The sequence below is a fragment of the Eublepharis macularius genome, chromosome 1 (genome assembly GCF_028583425.1).
Source record: "Eublepharis macularius isolate TG4126 chromosome 1, MPM_Emac_v1.0, whole genome shotgun sequence".
Taxonomy (NCBI): Eukaryota; Metazoa; Chordata; class Lepidosauria; order Squamata; family Eublepharidae; genus Eublepharis; species Eublepharis macularius.
The window spans coordinates 192,166,649-192,184,058 of record NC_072790.1 but is presented as its reverse complement, the minus strand read 5'-3'; the positions used below and the strand labels follow the sequence as shown (position 1 = coordinate 192,184,058).

General features: G+C 42.7%; 1 protein-coding gene across 1 annotated transcript in view; it reads left to right on the top strand.

The window, feature by feature from the left end:
- Positions 1-17,410, top strand: part of VASH2 (vasohibin 2) — a 59,186-nt gene that overhangs the window by 36,697 nt on the left and 5,079 nt on the right. Inside the window, exons 6-8 of the mRNA XM_054982049.1 lie at positions 4,328-4,709; positions 8,629-8,744; positions 9,840-9,878. Coding sequence (XP_054838024.1) covers positions 4,328-4,709; positions 8,629-8,744; positions 9,840-9,878 — 537 coding nt within the window. The remainder of the gene's footprint in view (positions 1-4,327; positions 4,710-8,628; positions 8,745-9,839; positions 9,879-17,410) is intronic.

Below are 17,410 nucleotides of genomic sequence, written 5' to 3'. Positions count from 1 at the left end.
CGCCAGTACTGATTACCAGCACCTTTCGAGGCAGTGGGGGGGGGCATGTTCTCCCAAGTTCTGAGGGAGGAATTGGTGCAAACTGGCACCTTTTTATATAAGAGCACTGGCACTTTTTTAAAAACATAAAAAAGAATGATGTTAAGCAGCTAAGTAACCTGAACATTACTCTGTACAAGTGAGGACCCACAGGGACTTGAGAGGGGCATCTCTTTGCCCTCTTCCCTGCCATGATCTCTTTCTCTTCCTTACCCCTCCATAGCCTTCTGTCTTGGTTACTGACTTGCACAGGCAGCAGGCAGGAAGAAGGTCCCAAGTTGTCAGAGCAGGACAAATCACAATTCCAAGGTTCAGGCACAGGTTAGACAACACTCACAGCTTTGAGTCCAAAGGGGGTATTCCCAAATTAAGTCCACAATAACAGGCCAAGGTCAGAGATGAGGGAATCTGTTCCAAATACAAGCAGCAAGGTCAGTAGTAAGCAGACACCTTACTTCCACACAGCCACTCCCTTCTCTGCTGCTTTTACACCTCAAACTGCCCAGCCACCTGTGCTGCTTCATGCATCTGCCAGCCGTCTCAGCCCAGCTCCTGCAAGTACTCATTATCACTGGTAGCCGGGCACTGAGCCTTCGGGCTTGAAGTGTGACAGTCCCAGTGCAACCAGGAAGTCCTCCGGAGTGCGTGTGTGAGGTAAGTTGCCCTTGCATGCCCCTCCTTATGACACCCCTATCCCCCAGTTTGGGCACCAGGGGACCTGGCAACTCTAGGTTAAAGCTACAGGTGCTCCTTTTATCATTTTTGTGTTTTTAACCATTTTTTTTTTAAGATTTCAGTTTTTTCTACAAATCTGGGGTAGTTTTCAGATGTGTAGGAAGATCTGTCTTGCCCGTTAATGGCTCCAGTCAATGAACAAGTATGCTCAGATCAGGGCCACTTGGCTATATAAGATATGTTCATCTTTCCTCTGCTACATCTCAGTTCTCATTAGGGTTGCCATTCCCCTGCTGGGGGTAGGGGATCCCTTGCTCCCACCCTCCACCCCCTGCCACCACTTACCTGGCCGGCGGGGGAGGCATGGGCCTCCTGGGGGTGTGCTCCCCAGCAGTGTGGCATGCTCTTGGGTGGCGTGGTGCACTCCCGCAGGCCTGATCCAGGCCTGGATAGGGCCTGAATTGGCCTGGATTAGGCCGCTGTGGAGCGTGCGAGCAGCCAATTCTGAGCCAATTTGGGCCTGATTTGGCCCAATTTGAGCCAGAATTGGCCCGGATCAGGACGCTGCAGAGCGTGGGAGTTCTTACATGCTCTGCAGCAGCCCATTCCAGGCCAATCCAGGCCCAATCCAGGCTGAATTCAGCCCAAATTGGGCCCAAATCAACCCCCCTGCAGAGCACGGGAGAACTCCTAGGGGAGGCCGTGGCCTACACAATGATGTCACTTCCCGGAAGTGATGTTATCGCGTGGGTCCAGGAGCATGAGTGCACTTTGTGTGCACACAACTGACAATGGAGCAGGTAGGTGCCAGGGCCCCCACCTCCCTCCTGGAGGACAGGGGGACTTGGTAACCCTAGTTCTCATTCTTAAGAGTCCCTGGATGTCTGATTACAACACCGGGATACAAACATTTGTTGAAAATATAGGAGTTAGCCATATTGTCTACAATTCAGCTCTGAGAGAAGAAGAGATGGAGACTGGGCTAGAAGTACTAGTATAAGAAAAATAATCCTGTTCTTATAGATGTTCTGGAGTCTGGACTCTCCCCAGGCTCATTTCTTCTAGAAAGTACTTAAAAGAAAACTAATCGGGCTTGAGCTTATCTAGAAACCATAGCATTGTCCTTGGGGACCCTTCTTGTGAGCAGCTTCCAGTTGCAGTTAGGGCCTAATGAAGTAAGAGTAGGAAATGTTTGCATCCTTCCCACAGCAACACAAAAGAGAAGAGGAAAAACCTGTTTCCTGCCAAGGAACAACTTCTTGGGTCTAGAGCAATAGTCAAACTGAGCATTTCCCCCCTATTTAATCAGTGATAAAGCCCTTGGAGGGTCCATTTTACCTGATGGACTGCCATATGCCTGATAGAAATTCAACAGAAGATACAGTGATAAGAAATGCTTCACCTACTGAATTTTTGTCAGGATGTAATGGGAGCAGGTGGCTGTGGGGACAACTATGTGGAGTTAACAAAAAGCTGCTGGAATTCAAACAGAGTTAAACTCATTTGTAATTAAAGGACTGTCTGGCACTTGAGGAAAGCTGAAATAGCTACTTTTATTTGTGTGAGAACAGAATAGAAGGCAAATTTCTCACAGTTGGGTTCCGTGCCATTTTGATTATATGAGGCTTCTTGTTTTGCTTTTGTGAAGGAGTTGGAGGTTAGAGAGATGGAAATGTCTCAACTCCTAGAATAATTTGGCTTCTTAATGAGATTGACCACTGTGTTTCATAATGGCCTGGGCCTTCAGCTGTGAATTAGTCAAATGGCATGGGTGGGAAGAGATTGCCTAGACAGTTTAAGTCATCTTGATGGTTTTAGATTCTGGAAAAAAAATCAGATCCAAATAAAAATACTGTGGCTGCATAGAAACAGTATGATCTTTACCAGCTTCATTCTTTAATTCTGAAAAACGTAAAAACAACAGATTATATTTTATTTTACTTCATTTATATCCCGCCTTTCTTTCCAATGGGGACCAAAAGCATCTTACATCATTCTCCTCTCTTCTAGTTTATCCTCACAACAACCCTGTGAGGTAGGTTAGGCTATGAGTGTATGACTGGCCCAAGGTCACCCAGCAAGCTTCCATGGTTGAGTGGGTATTTGAACCTGGGTCGAGTCCCAGATCCTAGTCTAACAATGTACCAAACTGACTCTCAGTGGCAATGAGTGACTCCATGGAAGCAGAGTGAAGGGAACTTTAATGTATATGAAGTAGTCTTGTTTTTCTTCTTTCAGGGGAAGGTCAAGGCTGGCCCAGTAGCTTTTGACTTACAAATATGGTTGCCAGCCTCCAGGTGGGTATGCAACAAATAGAGGGGAAATCCCCCATCAGGAATTTAGAGAGCTACGGTACTCAAGAAAAGACTTTGTAAGAAACTAATCAATTATAACAATTTTTAAATATTTTAAAAATATGGAATAAATATAGTGCATATAAAGTGATCGGTGCATATAATAAATAGTCAGTCATAAAATGCATACAAAATCCGTTCCAAATCTATCAATGTAAGAGCTACAAAGTCACACTTAAAAGTATATACAATGAACAGCTTCTTGATTCAATTATTGCTGGCCATGAAGGTGATGCACAGTTCTAATGAGTATTTTTCTTTTTCAGAATGGACAACCCCCTAGGTCTTGGTCCGTTCTGAAAAAGAAAAAATACTTTTCCGTACATGATGTACCTGTGAAAATAGAAAGCGTATTTTTCTTTTTCAGAAAGGACCACCTAGACCTCATTAGAATTGTGTAATCCTCATCTGGGAATTTGTATTTGGATATTACTTACCGGTGTTCTTTGGACAGTGGCAGGAGTGTATCTTCATGATGTACCTGTGAAAATAGAAAGAGACATTGATATACAAACAGATAGTATTTGAGACATCACAGCACAGGACTTACCTTCATGGCCAGCAACAATTGAATCAAAACGCTGTTCATTGTATATACCTTCAAGTGTGACTTTGTAGATCTTACATTGATGGATTTGGAATGGATTTTGTATGCATTTTATGACTGACTATTTATTATATGCACTAATCACTTTATATGCACTATATTTATCCCATATTTAAAACATATTTAAAAATTGCTATAATTGATGGGTTTCTTACAAAGTCTTTTCTCAAATGCTGTAGCTCTCTAAATCCTTGGTGGGGGGTTTCCCCTCTGTCTGTTGCATATTGGCTTATCCCAGGGTGCCTCTTATTTGTTAGCATAACCTTCAGGTGGGGCTTGGAGATCTCCTGGAATTACTGTCGATCTCCAGACCACAGAGATCAGCCCTTTGAGAAAATGGCTGCTATGGAGCATGGACTGCAGAGATCCTTCCTCCCCCAAACCCCACCCTCCCAGGCTCCACCCACAAAACTCCAGGAATTCCCAACCTGGAACTGGCAACCCCAATGCTTCATGGGATCCAAATGGCCATGGCTAGAGAAAATAATAAAATAGATAGCAGACTATTTACTGCCCTATAATGGTGTGCAAAGTCTGCTGCCGCATTCTACTGAATGGCAAGAACAACCTTGCCGCAAGGGTTCTAGGATGGAAAATGTTTCCCTTGTTTGACACCTTTTGTTTGGTGTTACCTTGACATCAACCACCCAAGATACTTAACCAATGGACAGCCTTCCGTGGAACGATTCCCAATCAGCTTTAAATCCCACTTCTCAGGGAATAATTTTCATCATGTGGTGCTTGGAATTTATTGCAATGGCCGATATGGATCACTGGGCATGAGCAGAAGGTCTGAACTGATGGACAAGCCTTTGATCTACCGAACTCTGAGTGACCTCATATTTGAATTTGAAGACTCCTATAAAAAGCACTTGCACTCGGTTAAAAAAGTAAAAATTGGATTGTATGTCCCACATGAGCCGCACAGCTTTCAACCCATCGAGTGGAAGCAGTTGGTGCTCAATGTATCAAAGATGATGCGGTCGGAGATCAGGAAGGAGTTGGAAAAATATGCCAGAGATATGAGAATGAAGGTATGTGCAATTTCTGTAACGCTTGGAGATGATGAGGTGTAAGGAGCAAAACAGAGGCCCAATTCACATGTGCAGTGACCAGGATGGGTGGTCACTTGAAATATTACTGCATAGTTGCTACATTTCTTGTGAAAAGCTTCTCATATGTTTTGGCTGATTTCATCCACAGTTTCCCTAAGGGTCATTGGTGGTAGAAAGTGCCCTCAAGTCATATATGACTTATGGCTACCCCTGCTGGGGTTTTCAAGGTAAAAGACTAACAGAGGTGGTTTGCCATTGCCTGCCTCTACAACCCTGGTCCTCATTGGAGGTCTCCCACCCAAGGTCAGCCTCCCACAAACCAAGGTCAACTCTGCTTAGCTTCCAAGATCAGGCTTGCCTGGGCTATCCAGGGCAGGGCAAGGGTTATTATTCAGTTTTTAAAAGCAGGTTGAGATTGTGGCTGTCAATTTTGCCCTCTCCTATTGCTGTATTTATTCCCACTAGTAGAAGCAAGAAAACTTGGCTCTGGTCAAAGAGCTGATAAGTCATCATAGTCTTAAGGGTGTGCTGAATAGATGAGATTAATCCTTTACATTAGTCAAGGAGCTTCAGCCACCTCAAGCAGTTATCTGTAGAGGCAGGATATAAATGTTCTGAATAAAGGTTGTATGTACTAGAGCTGGATTGAACATCAGGAAGATGCAAGTAGTACTGGCTTGAGGGAGGTAATTGAATGTTCACTCCTGAGGCTGATGTGATTGTAGCTGTTCTGAAGGATTGTCAATACCTGAGCAATCCATTTTTTTTTTTAAAAAGCAGCTTTGGGAAAATTCTCCCTGTTCTTAGGAATTTTATCCGATCTTGGCAGCTGAGGCCTCTGCAGCAAATTCTGGGGGATGATTTATATGTTGCTTTACATATTGACCCAAAATGATAATGACCCTAAATGTATGACAGTCCCCCTAAAAGAAGGTCATGTGCAAAAGGTCTATATTACTGTACATAACTGTGACTTGCATGTGAATTTAAGACTCCTCCCAGTTTTTCTTGATGGTGCACGTGGAAAATAACCTTTCAGGTTAATAGTGATAGCTAGACCCTATGGCTAGCACTTGACCGGTATATGATTGTGTAACGTGTATAGTTGGCTGTGTTGAAATTCAGCTCTATTTGTAGACATAGCTCTTTAATAATTCTCTCTAATATACACTGAACTTTTCTATGTGTGGCTTCCACAGGTACTCTGCATCCAGCTCTGAACATCTGGTATAGGGCAGTCCCTAGACACGTGGCCTCCGTTCTGCTTTTTATCTATATTAACAGCTCCCTGATTGTTGGAGCATCAGACTTATCAAGAATGCAACTTGTGTATTTCAAATATCAGTCTTCCTAATTTTCAAATGTTTTCCCCTGGTCTGTCTTAGTTTGAGGATGGCTTAATTTCCCAGCCTGCTGCTGTCAGATATGCTGAGCTGTAAGAAAAATCTCTGAGAAAGCATAATGAATCTCTGGTGGATGGACTAAAGGGTTGCATTTATTCACATATTGGGAACAATCCATCAGGAGATCTGTGCTCTTGTACCATTTTTAATCATTTTAGTGGAGCTGGTACAGGTGCCTGGTGGTATTGGCCCCTGCATAATGTCTGCAGTGCTATCTAACATCTACATGAAGAGGCTGACAAGAGATTCTAGTTGTGATGTCGTCAGCATGTTTCAGATTGCACTCTTAGCCTCATCTAGACTTGGCTACTGTAATGTGGTCTTTGAAAAATATTTGGAAACTGTAGTTGTTCAGAATGTGGCTTCCAGGTTTCTGGTAGGGTCAGGTTGCCGGGAACACTCATCTGCTTTAGTTGCCTGTTAGTTTTAGGGCTGTCAGGTCTGGCTTGGGAAATTCCTGGAGATTTGGGAGTGGTGCCTGGGGAGGGTGGAGTTTGGGGATGGGGGAGCTCTGCAGGGATGTGATGGCATAAAGTCCACCCTCCAAAGCTGCCTTTCCTCCAGCACAACTAATTGATGTAGCCTGGAAATCAGTTTTAATTCCCAGAGAACTCCAGGCCCCACCTAGAGGATGGCAACTCTAGTTAGTTTCCAGGCCCAGTTCAAAGTGCTGCTGCTGTTGCTTCTTCTTCTTCTCTTCATCTTCATCTTCATCATCATCTTCACCATCATGTCATTGATGACCTTTGAAGCCTCACACAGTTTGAGATTACAGTATCTCAAGGGTTGCTGTCTTCTGTGTGGACCAGTCTAGGTACTATGGTGATCACTGGGAGTTGGTATAGCATGTAGTGGCTAAGAGCATCAGCTGTGATCCGGCAGGCTGCCAATTCAACTCTCTGCTCAGCCACAACTCAATTGGTGGCCCTTTGGCAAGCATCTTTCTTCCAGCCTTGGTTCCCTTTCTGCATCGAGATAATATGGCGATAATAATATTGGCCTCCTCCTTATAAGGCTTTCAGAGCTGAGATGCGGAGTTTTAAAATGATGAATAAACTCTTAAGTGGTCATCTGCTTCCACTGTCCTGAATGGAAATCCTGCTGCTCAATGCAGTCGTAGGGGCCGGGCAGGGGAGATTTCACCAGCTCCAAATCTAGGCATATTTACTAGAAAGCAAGCCCCATTATGGGATTATTTCCACGCAAATATGCTTTTAGAACTTCATTGTCCCTGGGAATTACTATGTGTAGTCTGCTGGGATTATGCCTTGCAAATTGTATACTTAAGTATATAGTGTTTGGAGGTTGTAGCTGCTGTCTCATTTATGAGATCTGGTTTGACCTAAAGGGAACAGGGCCTATGACAAAATAATAAGATTCATTAATGAATGGAGGCTAATTGTTAGGAGGTGGTTGTACCTAATGGCTCAGTGGAGTTTGAGGAACATGAGCCCTCCCAGCTGCTAGGAGGAAGACCGGGAAGCATGCATGTACACATGTGAAGAAACTGCAAGTATGAGCTTGGAACAGACAGAGCAGGTTACTGATCTATGAACTGGCTGAAACCACCTTGCAGGTGCAACATCTTTGTTTCTTTCTCTGCATCTGCTATAAGGTAGTGCATCTGCAGTCCTGTAGGAAGGCCTCTTTGCCTCCACTTCTGCACAGTTTGTAAATAAAGCAAATTTGCAAAAATGCCATCTGACTATGGGAGTAGTGATTCTCCCAGAGAGTTCGGGTGATGCTTGAGCATCCCCCTCAATGTCATGATGTCAGTTCTGGGTTTTGCTGGAAATGACCATTGCATGCCAGCATGACATCGGTGTGCTTCTCCCTGCCCCCCAAATCCTCCCAGTGGGTTGCCAGCTAGAGCTGTAATCCTACATAAGCCTCCACTCTTCTTGGAATGTCACCTGTCAGGGAAAAGGTGAACATGTCGTAATGTAAACCCTCCAAACCCTAGCCCTTGAAATTTCAGGTTGCTTCACCAAAAGTATATAGATGCAGAGTCCAATTGATGCTGTTTCATTGTTCTGCATTTTCCAGCAATATGCTTTATGGCAGCTTTACAGCATTATGATATAGCAAGATGCTGCTTTTCAGTCAGTGCAGATAGTTGCTCTTTTATGTCGAGTACTTGGGAAGAGCTAGGCTCAAAGAGCTTAGAAATAGATTAATATCTTGTTATTTCTTTGCACACACTAAGCTTTGCCATGAATCTTTCAGATCAGGGTTTGGGGGAGGCAGTTGTCTCATTAGAAACATTTTTAAAAAATGGATATAGTCATAAGTGCTGCAAATGGCCTTTATCAGCAAATTCAAGAACAAGCAGATAAGCAAGCCTTTAATTTATATTAAATCCATATGTGGCTTATTAAATAAAAGAATTTCAGAATTTATTACAATTATATTAAGAGATATTTCTCATCTGGTGGGAAAAAGCAACATCATAAAGGATTTTTTTTTCTTAGCCAGCTTATTTCCTTTCCTTTCAGATTTTAAAACCCGCAAGTGCCCATTCTCCAGTCAAGCAGAGATCACGAGGGAAATCCCTGTCACCTCGGAGGAGACAAGCCAGCCCTCAGAGACGAGCATTCAGAAGAGACAAATCGTGAGTTTCATCATGCTTAGGCTTGGGTCAGATCTCACTCTATGGCAGGAGACCTCTACCGGCAGTGTGTGCTTCCTGCTGCTTCTCCTTTGGGTGGTGGAAGAAAATTTTTTAAACGTGATGTGACATCACTTCCAAGGAAAATCTAGAAATGATGTCACTCACAACACTCTGGGAATCATTGGAAACTCTAGGAAAATCGCTGGTGTTATCACAGAGTTTCTGGCAATCCCTAGAGTGATGTGATGTCACTTCAACTCTCCCAGGAAGTAACATCACTCATGGCAATGGCATTCCCATGCCCCTGCCCCCACATCTCTTGCCAGGTGCCAGCCATTGTCTGGCAACCCTAGGCCAGATGTTAATGGTGATGGTTGCCTCCAAAGTTTTCAGACTATATTTTGATGACACCTGGGGTTCCTTGGAAGCTTAGCAGCGTCTCTGATAGAGAATATTAATAAGTGTGCCCACCCTCTAGTATGTACTTTCTTCTGCAATCCAGAACAGCTGGGGAGCATGTTCTTCTAAGGCACAATCTTGGTTTAGGCAAAATGATGTTGAAACCTAACCAACTGCTCAGGACAGTTTGCACCACAGAGCATTATGCAGGAGTGCCCTGACAGATGGTTCAGGGCTTCCTCAACAGACAGATGACCCACGTGGACAGTGGGCCTTTTCACACTGCTTACCTTCACTCGCAACGGCCCGGAACATCGTACAAAAAATGAGGAAGATCGCGTTTTCTCGTGTGAGATTTGTGCGATGTCACGCAAATCTCGTCCAAGAAAATGCAATCTTTCGCATTTTTTGTGTGATGTTCCAGGTCGTTGCGAGTGAAGGTAAGCAGTGTGAAAAAGCCCAGTGTTTCCTGATGACAGAACCTCAGAATCATGATGTACTAAATTGTAGCTTTACATATCTTCAGAATAAGTGGAAATGTCACCTTATGTTTAAAGATGCTTGAGTTATTTGATTTAATCTACACATATATCTAAGATGGTTTAAACTGCTGAACATTGCAATAAAGGTAGCATGTGTGGGTATAAAGTAAAATAATATATCCCACAGAAGATTTTGCTTTCTTGGTCTTTTTAGGAGACACCTGGATCCTATTGAACTGGCTGGAATCTTCAGGTATCAAGTGGCATCATAACTTTTCTTAGTGAGAATATTCAGAGGTTTGGAAAGTGAATTAGAAATAGTTATTAGCAATCTAAACTGGGAAATGCTAGGAAGCTTAACTCTTTTACCTGAAAGCCTCTATTACCGTAGTCCTAGATGTTTGGAGACTGGTTAGAGCTACCCTGTTGTGAGGAAAAGCATGTTCAGAGGCACTTGATAATTACTTTTTATGATCCAAGACTAAGCCCTTATACTAAAAGAAGTTTCAAAGGCCTGGGACCTTTCTCAGAAGCCAAACTAACATAACATGTGACTCACCAAGCCAAGTGGTGTGCACCAGTCATATATTGTGGTCAGCAAGACACTTCGTTCTCCCACCCTCCATTTTTTTTTTTGGGGTAATCTCAGGCAGCAAAAAGAAAAAAAAAGATGTTTTTCTAAAAAGGATTTAAAATATGTGCACACATGTCTGCATGTTTCTTTTGCATATGTGTTCATAGATGTATGATATAAACTTCTGAACATACAAGCATCAAGTTCATGTGAGTTTTTAAAAATTACAATAAGAAACCAACCTGAACCAACCATGTAAAAGAGCAGGAATGTCCACAGTCTGTACGGTGATCACACTGTAAATTTGCGTCTTCAGAGGGGCTCCCCCCACACAGAAGGTGTCTCTTAGAAGATGCATGTCATCAGCTCTCCCTTTCTAAATATAATTATGTGCTCATAGCAGCTGCTGAATTAACAGAAGGATTCTGTTTTACACAGGAGTCCATTCTATAGCTGCATCACAACATTCTTGGGGGCCCGTTAGTAGGAGTTTCTGCTTTCATTTAGTGTTGGGATAATTATAGTTGTCAGAATCTGCAAACCTCCACTGAAGCGCCTTCCTGCCTCCACTCTTCTCCTCCAGGGGGTATTTTAATCTTCATGTTTCTGTAGCTGTTTCCACAGTTGCTAGGGTGGCACAAGTGTTCAAGGGGGAGGTCTCTGTTTGACAAGAAGTGTCAGCTGAGCAAGCCTCCTGAATTCCAACTGCGGAGCAAAGAACAGCAGCACAGTTGCCAGCTTCTTTCCTAATTCTTTTAAATCCCTTATGAGATAGCGGCAAGCAAACTGAAATTTGACAGTCTCATAGCTATTCTCAATTTCTAAACAGCAAATATCATTAAAGAGTGAGTTCTTCACCTTGGCATGCCACTTACTTTTTGCTGGCAATTTGGAGTCATTAGTAGGTCACTTTGTTTCTCTATTGAACTGTGTACCCCACTTACCAGAGATACTGTTTTCTATGATGTCACATCTTAATAATAATTTATTTATTTATGTCATTTATAGTCCACCTTTCTCACTGAGACTCAAGGCGGATTACACAGGATGAGATTAGTACAGTCAGTATCATGTACATTTCAGTACAGTATCAAGGACATTTCCATAAACAATACCATAGGGCAGGGGTGGGCAATTATTTTGGCTTGGGGGCCACTTTGTGGGAGCGGAGGTTAGCGGAGGGCCGCACCTTTTAAAATGATTGCATTCATTAGTTAACTTTGCATTTCAGAAAAGGTATAAATTGTATCATAAAAATCAATAAATATAAATTAAATAAAATAGTGGTAGTTTTATTCAATTTATTTAGTGTGCTAATTTCATATCATCTATAGCTGCAAGCACATTTCATTTTAGAATCAGTTTAATGAGACAAATGTACCCTATCACACTTTTCTACTCTCTTGGCGGGCCACAAAAAACTCTGTAGTGGGCTGCATGTGGCCCGCGGGCCGCAATTTGCCCACCCCTGCCATAGGGTAAATAGATACAAGTTTAAAAGACATAGTATTAGCAAGAATCCAATACAGAGTAGAAAAAATACTGAAGCAGAACATAATCAGTTCTAGGACTAACATTAGACAACATGGAGCACTGGTGGTACATAGGAGGACATATTTAAAGCAACAGATAATATGTAAGGCAATATAGTAATGAAGTCTATGGTCCCTAACTCATTAGCGAAGCATCTGAGACCTCATCCCTACAATACAGCCCTCCCATTTGAGTAAAAAGCCTTTTTGAATAGTTTGATTTTGCATCATTTACGAAAAGCCAGGAGAGTGGGGGCTCTTCTGACTTCCTAAGGCCGGTCATTCCACAGGATAGGGGCCACCACAGAGAAAGCCCATGTACAGGCTGCTGCTGACTTCACCCATGTGCAGTCTGGCACCTGCAGAAGACCCTGTTCAAATGAGCGAAGCTGCCGTGGAGGAACATAGGGAGGGAGGTGGTCCTGTAGGTATGCTAGACCAAAGCTGTGAAGAACTTTATATGTAATAACTAATACCTTGAACTGAGCATGGCAACTGATGGGTATGATAACAATAACAATAACAATTTAACACCCACTCAGAGTGGTTTACAAAGTATGCTATTATTACCCCCACAACAATCATGTTGTGGGATGAGTGGGGCTGAGAGAGCTCTGGAAGAGCTGTGATTGACCCAAGGCCACCCAGCTGGCTTCAAGTGGAGGAGTGGGGAATCAAACCCCATTCTCCAGATTAGAGTCCTGCCACTCTTAACCACTACACCAAACTGGCTCTTTTCAGTTTCATCTTGAGATAATTGATAATGCCAACAAAAATGGATATTCCCAAGAATGACTGACTTTCCACATGCTCCTGGTTCTGCCTTGATTGCAGAGGCAGGCTAGAAAATTAAGAAGGCCTAGGAGCAAGTCAGGCTGAGTGGCTCCTGTGGCACTACAAGGTAGTGCTTCAGGACTCGGAACCACTCAACTGAGACCCAGCCAGCAGTGCCCACAATTGCAAAGAGGAGAAAACAGCTGGTGAGCCAACATCCATTTCTGGTATGACTGGCCAGATGTGAACTGAAGGGCCCTTGCAGTGCTGGCAGGGCTACTAGGACTTGGCTCTGTGTATTCTTTCCTCTAGCAGCCTTCCAGGGCAGTAGCCTGTTGGGAACTTTCCATGTAAATTAAACAGCCAGTCTGCCTCTGTTTGTAGTAAACTATGTAGATTTATTGTTAAGTCAGAACTATGTTTTCATGATCATGGATTTTTTAATGGCTTGGTTTTATGATTTGTTAATTTTAATAATTTTATGCTGTTAATATTACTTTTTTACTCTGTGAGCTACCTCAGGCAGGTCTCCAGAAAGGCAGCATATACATTTTCTAGACAAACAAAAAATAAATGAATCCCAAGGAGTTTTTTTTTAACCATGAAAGAGTTATATCAAAGCAAAGGAACTCAGTTTATTCCAAATGCTTTCATTCTGTTTTTTAAAAAATGGGAGATCATGTTGTCATGATCAGGAGGGGAGGCTTCTTCCTGTCTCCTATTGATCACTGGTTTCTCCGGGTAGAGCTGCCCCCCCTCCAACTGAAACAAACTTGTCCCTTCATCAGCTGCTGGGGAAGCTGATGAGCCTCTGAGCATGTACAGAGTTCTGGCAGGTGTCTGAGCAGAAGGCACACAGGTGAGGCTTGACAGCTTTTCTTAACCAAAGAAAGGTGTTTATTGAACTACTGAGCAGACTAGAGAATATAGAGAGCACAGAGTGTATAGGAATTTGCCTTGCACAAGTCTTGCAGCTAAATAAAAGAAAGGAACAGGGTCTAGAGTCTAATTACCATGTTGAGAGTTACCAAATAATACCTGAGTCATCCCCTTTTGGGATGGGTGCCCAGTGCTGAGCGGTGAAGGCAAGCCCGCCATCAGGATCCTCTATTAAAGCAAAAGAACGTAATTTATTCTTAACACTTTCATTCTAGTTTTTTTAAGTGGGATATCATGTACTACGAGGACTGAAAGGGTAGATAATAGCTTCAAATGATCAAATAGTAATAATTTTGAAGTTGCTATCTAATCCACTAAACCCAGAGTAAATCCTTTAACTTCAATGGGATTACTTTAGCAAAATTCATTAGAGAGCTGCAGCCTTCAGCTCTTGAGCTTTTTGTGTTTAAACAATTTATATATAAAAAGGGTACTTGTATCATCATTTGTGATTTTTTTTTGTTGGGAATACTAATTATAGGCACAGTGGGAAATAAGCCTTTGCTCACCTCCACCCTCCCCTGGCCTGCATGATTTATTTAGTGAGGTCTGAATCAGAGACTTGGAGTTCACTGTAGGGGAGGCTTCCCCTTCTTAGTGGTAAGCTATGATTAGCCAGTGCTTTTTGTCAGCAGTTAATGCCAAAACAGTCGTGATGAAGATCACAGTGCTGTGTTCATCCTCATGCCCCTGACTTGGATTAAGACTATGAGGGGAGAGGGGAGAGGGTTTAAGTCTCTAGCACGAATACAGTTTTGTTAATCAAAACCACCCCTCCCCTATTGTTAGTATTTTAAAAGGAAAAAGAGAGGTAAAACCTTTTTATTTCCCCTTGGCAGTGCTAATAACAATGCATGGAGTGGGGGAGCATTTTCAGTCAGCAGACTCACCCCTCTTCTCTGCATACGTGATCCCAGTCCAAATCAGATCCATGAACAGGTATAATTTTCCTTTTAAGGGTGAACAGACATCTGTGATCATTTGTCATATCTATTTTCACTTTTAGATTACAAGAGCCACTCCCAGGGCAAATTCTCATTTCCATCTTTTTGACAAAAAGCTGCAAGTAAATGGAGAGAAAGGGGGCTTTCCGCACACTCTGTTTATTAATGATTTTCTTTGCAGTTGATGCTCAAGCACTGGAATTGATTTGGGTACTGTTCTTCTGCATGTCTGCCCTCCCTTTGCATTTTTACAGTTGTAGAGTCAGTTTATTTTGTTCTGCATGTGCCTTAAATAATTAGGATTTTCAAGCAAGGGGGCTGTTGTCATCTGTGGCACTATCAGTGATGTCATGCCCCCCTTTTTATTTTTTGCATATGCTTATATCGATAGATCGATAGATTGATATAAGGCTTGCATTTTTAAAAAAGATTGAAAATGAACATATGGGAGAAAGAGGTTGGTGGCACCAGTGGGGCAAACTGACCTCTGTTGGGATGGAGCCTAGAGCAGCAGCAGCTATGTACTTTTCAAACTTGACTGCTTTTCTGGCACCAGAAGCGGCCTCCCCCCTCCCCTGGGCCACAAGGGCTTTTAAATTTTTTTTAAAGTCAATTTCATATCAACAGATTGACCTACCATTGTAATAAAAGGTGTAGCAGGTTCTCTGAATTCCCAGTTTTCATTTTTTTAAAAAAAGTAAGTCTTAGCTCCTTCCCCTGTGGAGATAAGCCTTTTTCCTTATACCTCTGCAAGGGGAAAAGCTAGAGACTTACTTAATTTTTTAAATGAAAACTAGTAATTCAGAGAATATGTTGCACCTATTATTGCAACAATAGTTTGGTAATTGATGATTTAAAAAGATCAAAACAAAATCAGGAAGGGGGGGAGGAATGCTTTGACGATGATGAATGTCTAATAATCAAAAGGTGTGTTGGAGGTGGCTGGGAATGGGTGGGACAAATAAAACCAGAAGAAATATTACACATAAGGAAAAAAAATCTACTCAAAATCAGCATCCAGAAAAAGATCGGGGTAAAAATGGTCTCAAAAGAACTAGAAAAATACCCAGGGAGGAAACAAAAAACTTAGAGTAAGAACTATAGACATAAAATACATGTAGAACTCAGGGGATAAATCAAAGCAGTATGGTGCCAGAACCAACAGAAAAAAACACATGCCGAAAACCTCAGAGAACTGAAAGCCAAAGGAGAGAGAAAAACACTCACCGAGGGAACAAAAACCAATTACTACATATATAAATATTTATAAAGTGCTTTCACTCGGGCTAGTTTATCTCACAGAAATGTTGTAGGGATAAAATAGAAATGGAAAGGAAAATGGATAAAATAAAGTTACCATGATTATGTTGGAGGGCAGATCAGATAAAAATGTGATAGCTAATGTAGAGGCCCTTGTATTTCTTTCCTTACAGTGGCATCCCAGGGTTTCACTGGATAACTAAATTGATCTTTTAATAGTTTGATATTACCAGTTTTGGATTATGGAGCAATAAAATTCTTAAGTGTGAATAGTTGTTTGCTTTAAAGACCTACCTGGATTTTGAGTAGAGATGGGTACAAAATGAACCATGGAACAAAATTCCGTATGGAATGGCTGGTTTGTTTGCACCGAAACATGCATTCTGTGGGGACACGTGTTTACGGAACAAACGAATTTTTCCAGCCGTTCCGTGGCTGGGTTTGGAGTTTCACAGACCCCGTGCCAGTTTCAGCTCATTGGCTGAACCCAGCACGGGGGTCTGTGAAACTGACAGCCCCTGTGCAGGAGAAAGGGGTTGTCAGTTTCACAGACCCTTCATGGGGTTCAACCGATGGGCTGAAACCGGTGTGGGGTCTGTGAAACTGACAGGATCTTTTTCCTGCTGCCCGGGCTGTCTGTCAGTTTAACAGACTCCGTGCTGGAACAGTGCGGGGTATGTAAAACTGACAGCCCCGGCAGCAGAAGAAAGAAGCTGTCATTTTACAGACTCCACGCCGGTTCCAGTGCGGGGTCTGTGAAATGACAGCTTCTTTCTTCTGCTGCCAGGCAGCAGAAGAAAGGGGCTATCTGTTTCAAACGCCCTGCACCAGCTTCAGCAGCCGGTGCAGGGCGATTGAAATGCCACTGAACAACGAACCACGAACTAGGAAAAGGTCAGAAATTCATGGTTCGATGTTCTGTGGAATGCTACGAATCTCAAATCATGTGGTTGGTTTTTTTCATTCCGTGCTCGTCTCTAATTTTGAGTTATCACTTGACTAATTTTCAACCTCTTATTACACATCTCTCTCCAAATTATTATACATTTTTGGGGAGAGAGGGGGAGTAATTTATCCAAAAGTACAAAAGTGTTCGGGTTGCCAGGTCCCCTTATCCTCCTGGCAGGAGGGTGCGTGCAAGCTTTGCAGTGGGCCAATTTAGACCCCACACTTTTGCAATAAACAAACCAACACATTCAGAAACCAATATGTATCTGTTCTGCCTGATGTTATTATCTCATATATTGTGTAGTGTGATGTAAATTATTACAGCAGGCCAAATTGTGGGAGCACTCTAGAGGTGGTGTGATGATGTCACTCCCGGGAAGTGACATAATTACGCTGCCCATGGAGCACTCCTGGGAGGCCCATTCCCGTACCTCCCCACTGCCATCCAGGTAAGTGGTGGCAGGAGGTGGAGGGTGGAAGCAGAGGATCCCTTGCCCTCACAAGGGGAATGGGATCCTTAATTTGTGTGGATGTGAGTGAAGTTAGTAGAAAGTCCCAGAGAGCATACCACATCCATTTGTCATTTTAAGATCAATATTTTCTGGATCAGTTTAGGAAAAAGAATGCTGTCTTAGATGGATCATTTGTCTGATCCAGCAGCACTCTTTAAATCTTGTACATGAAAATAAACCAGTGTGTGTGAACACTAAGGCACTGCATAGAGCATGGCAACAAAGAAAGAGGTTGGGGGGGGGGAACCTCACAACTCAATCCGAAATATACTGTAGAGATGACAAGAGTCAAGCTATAACTA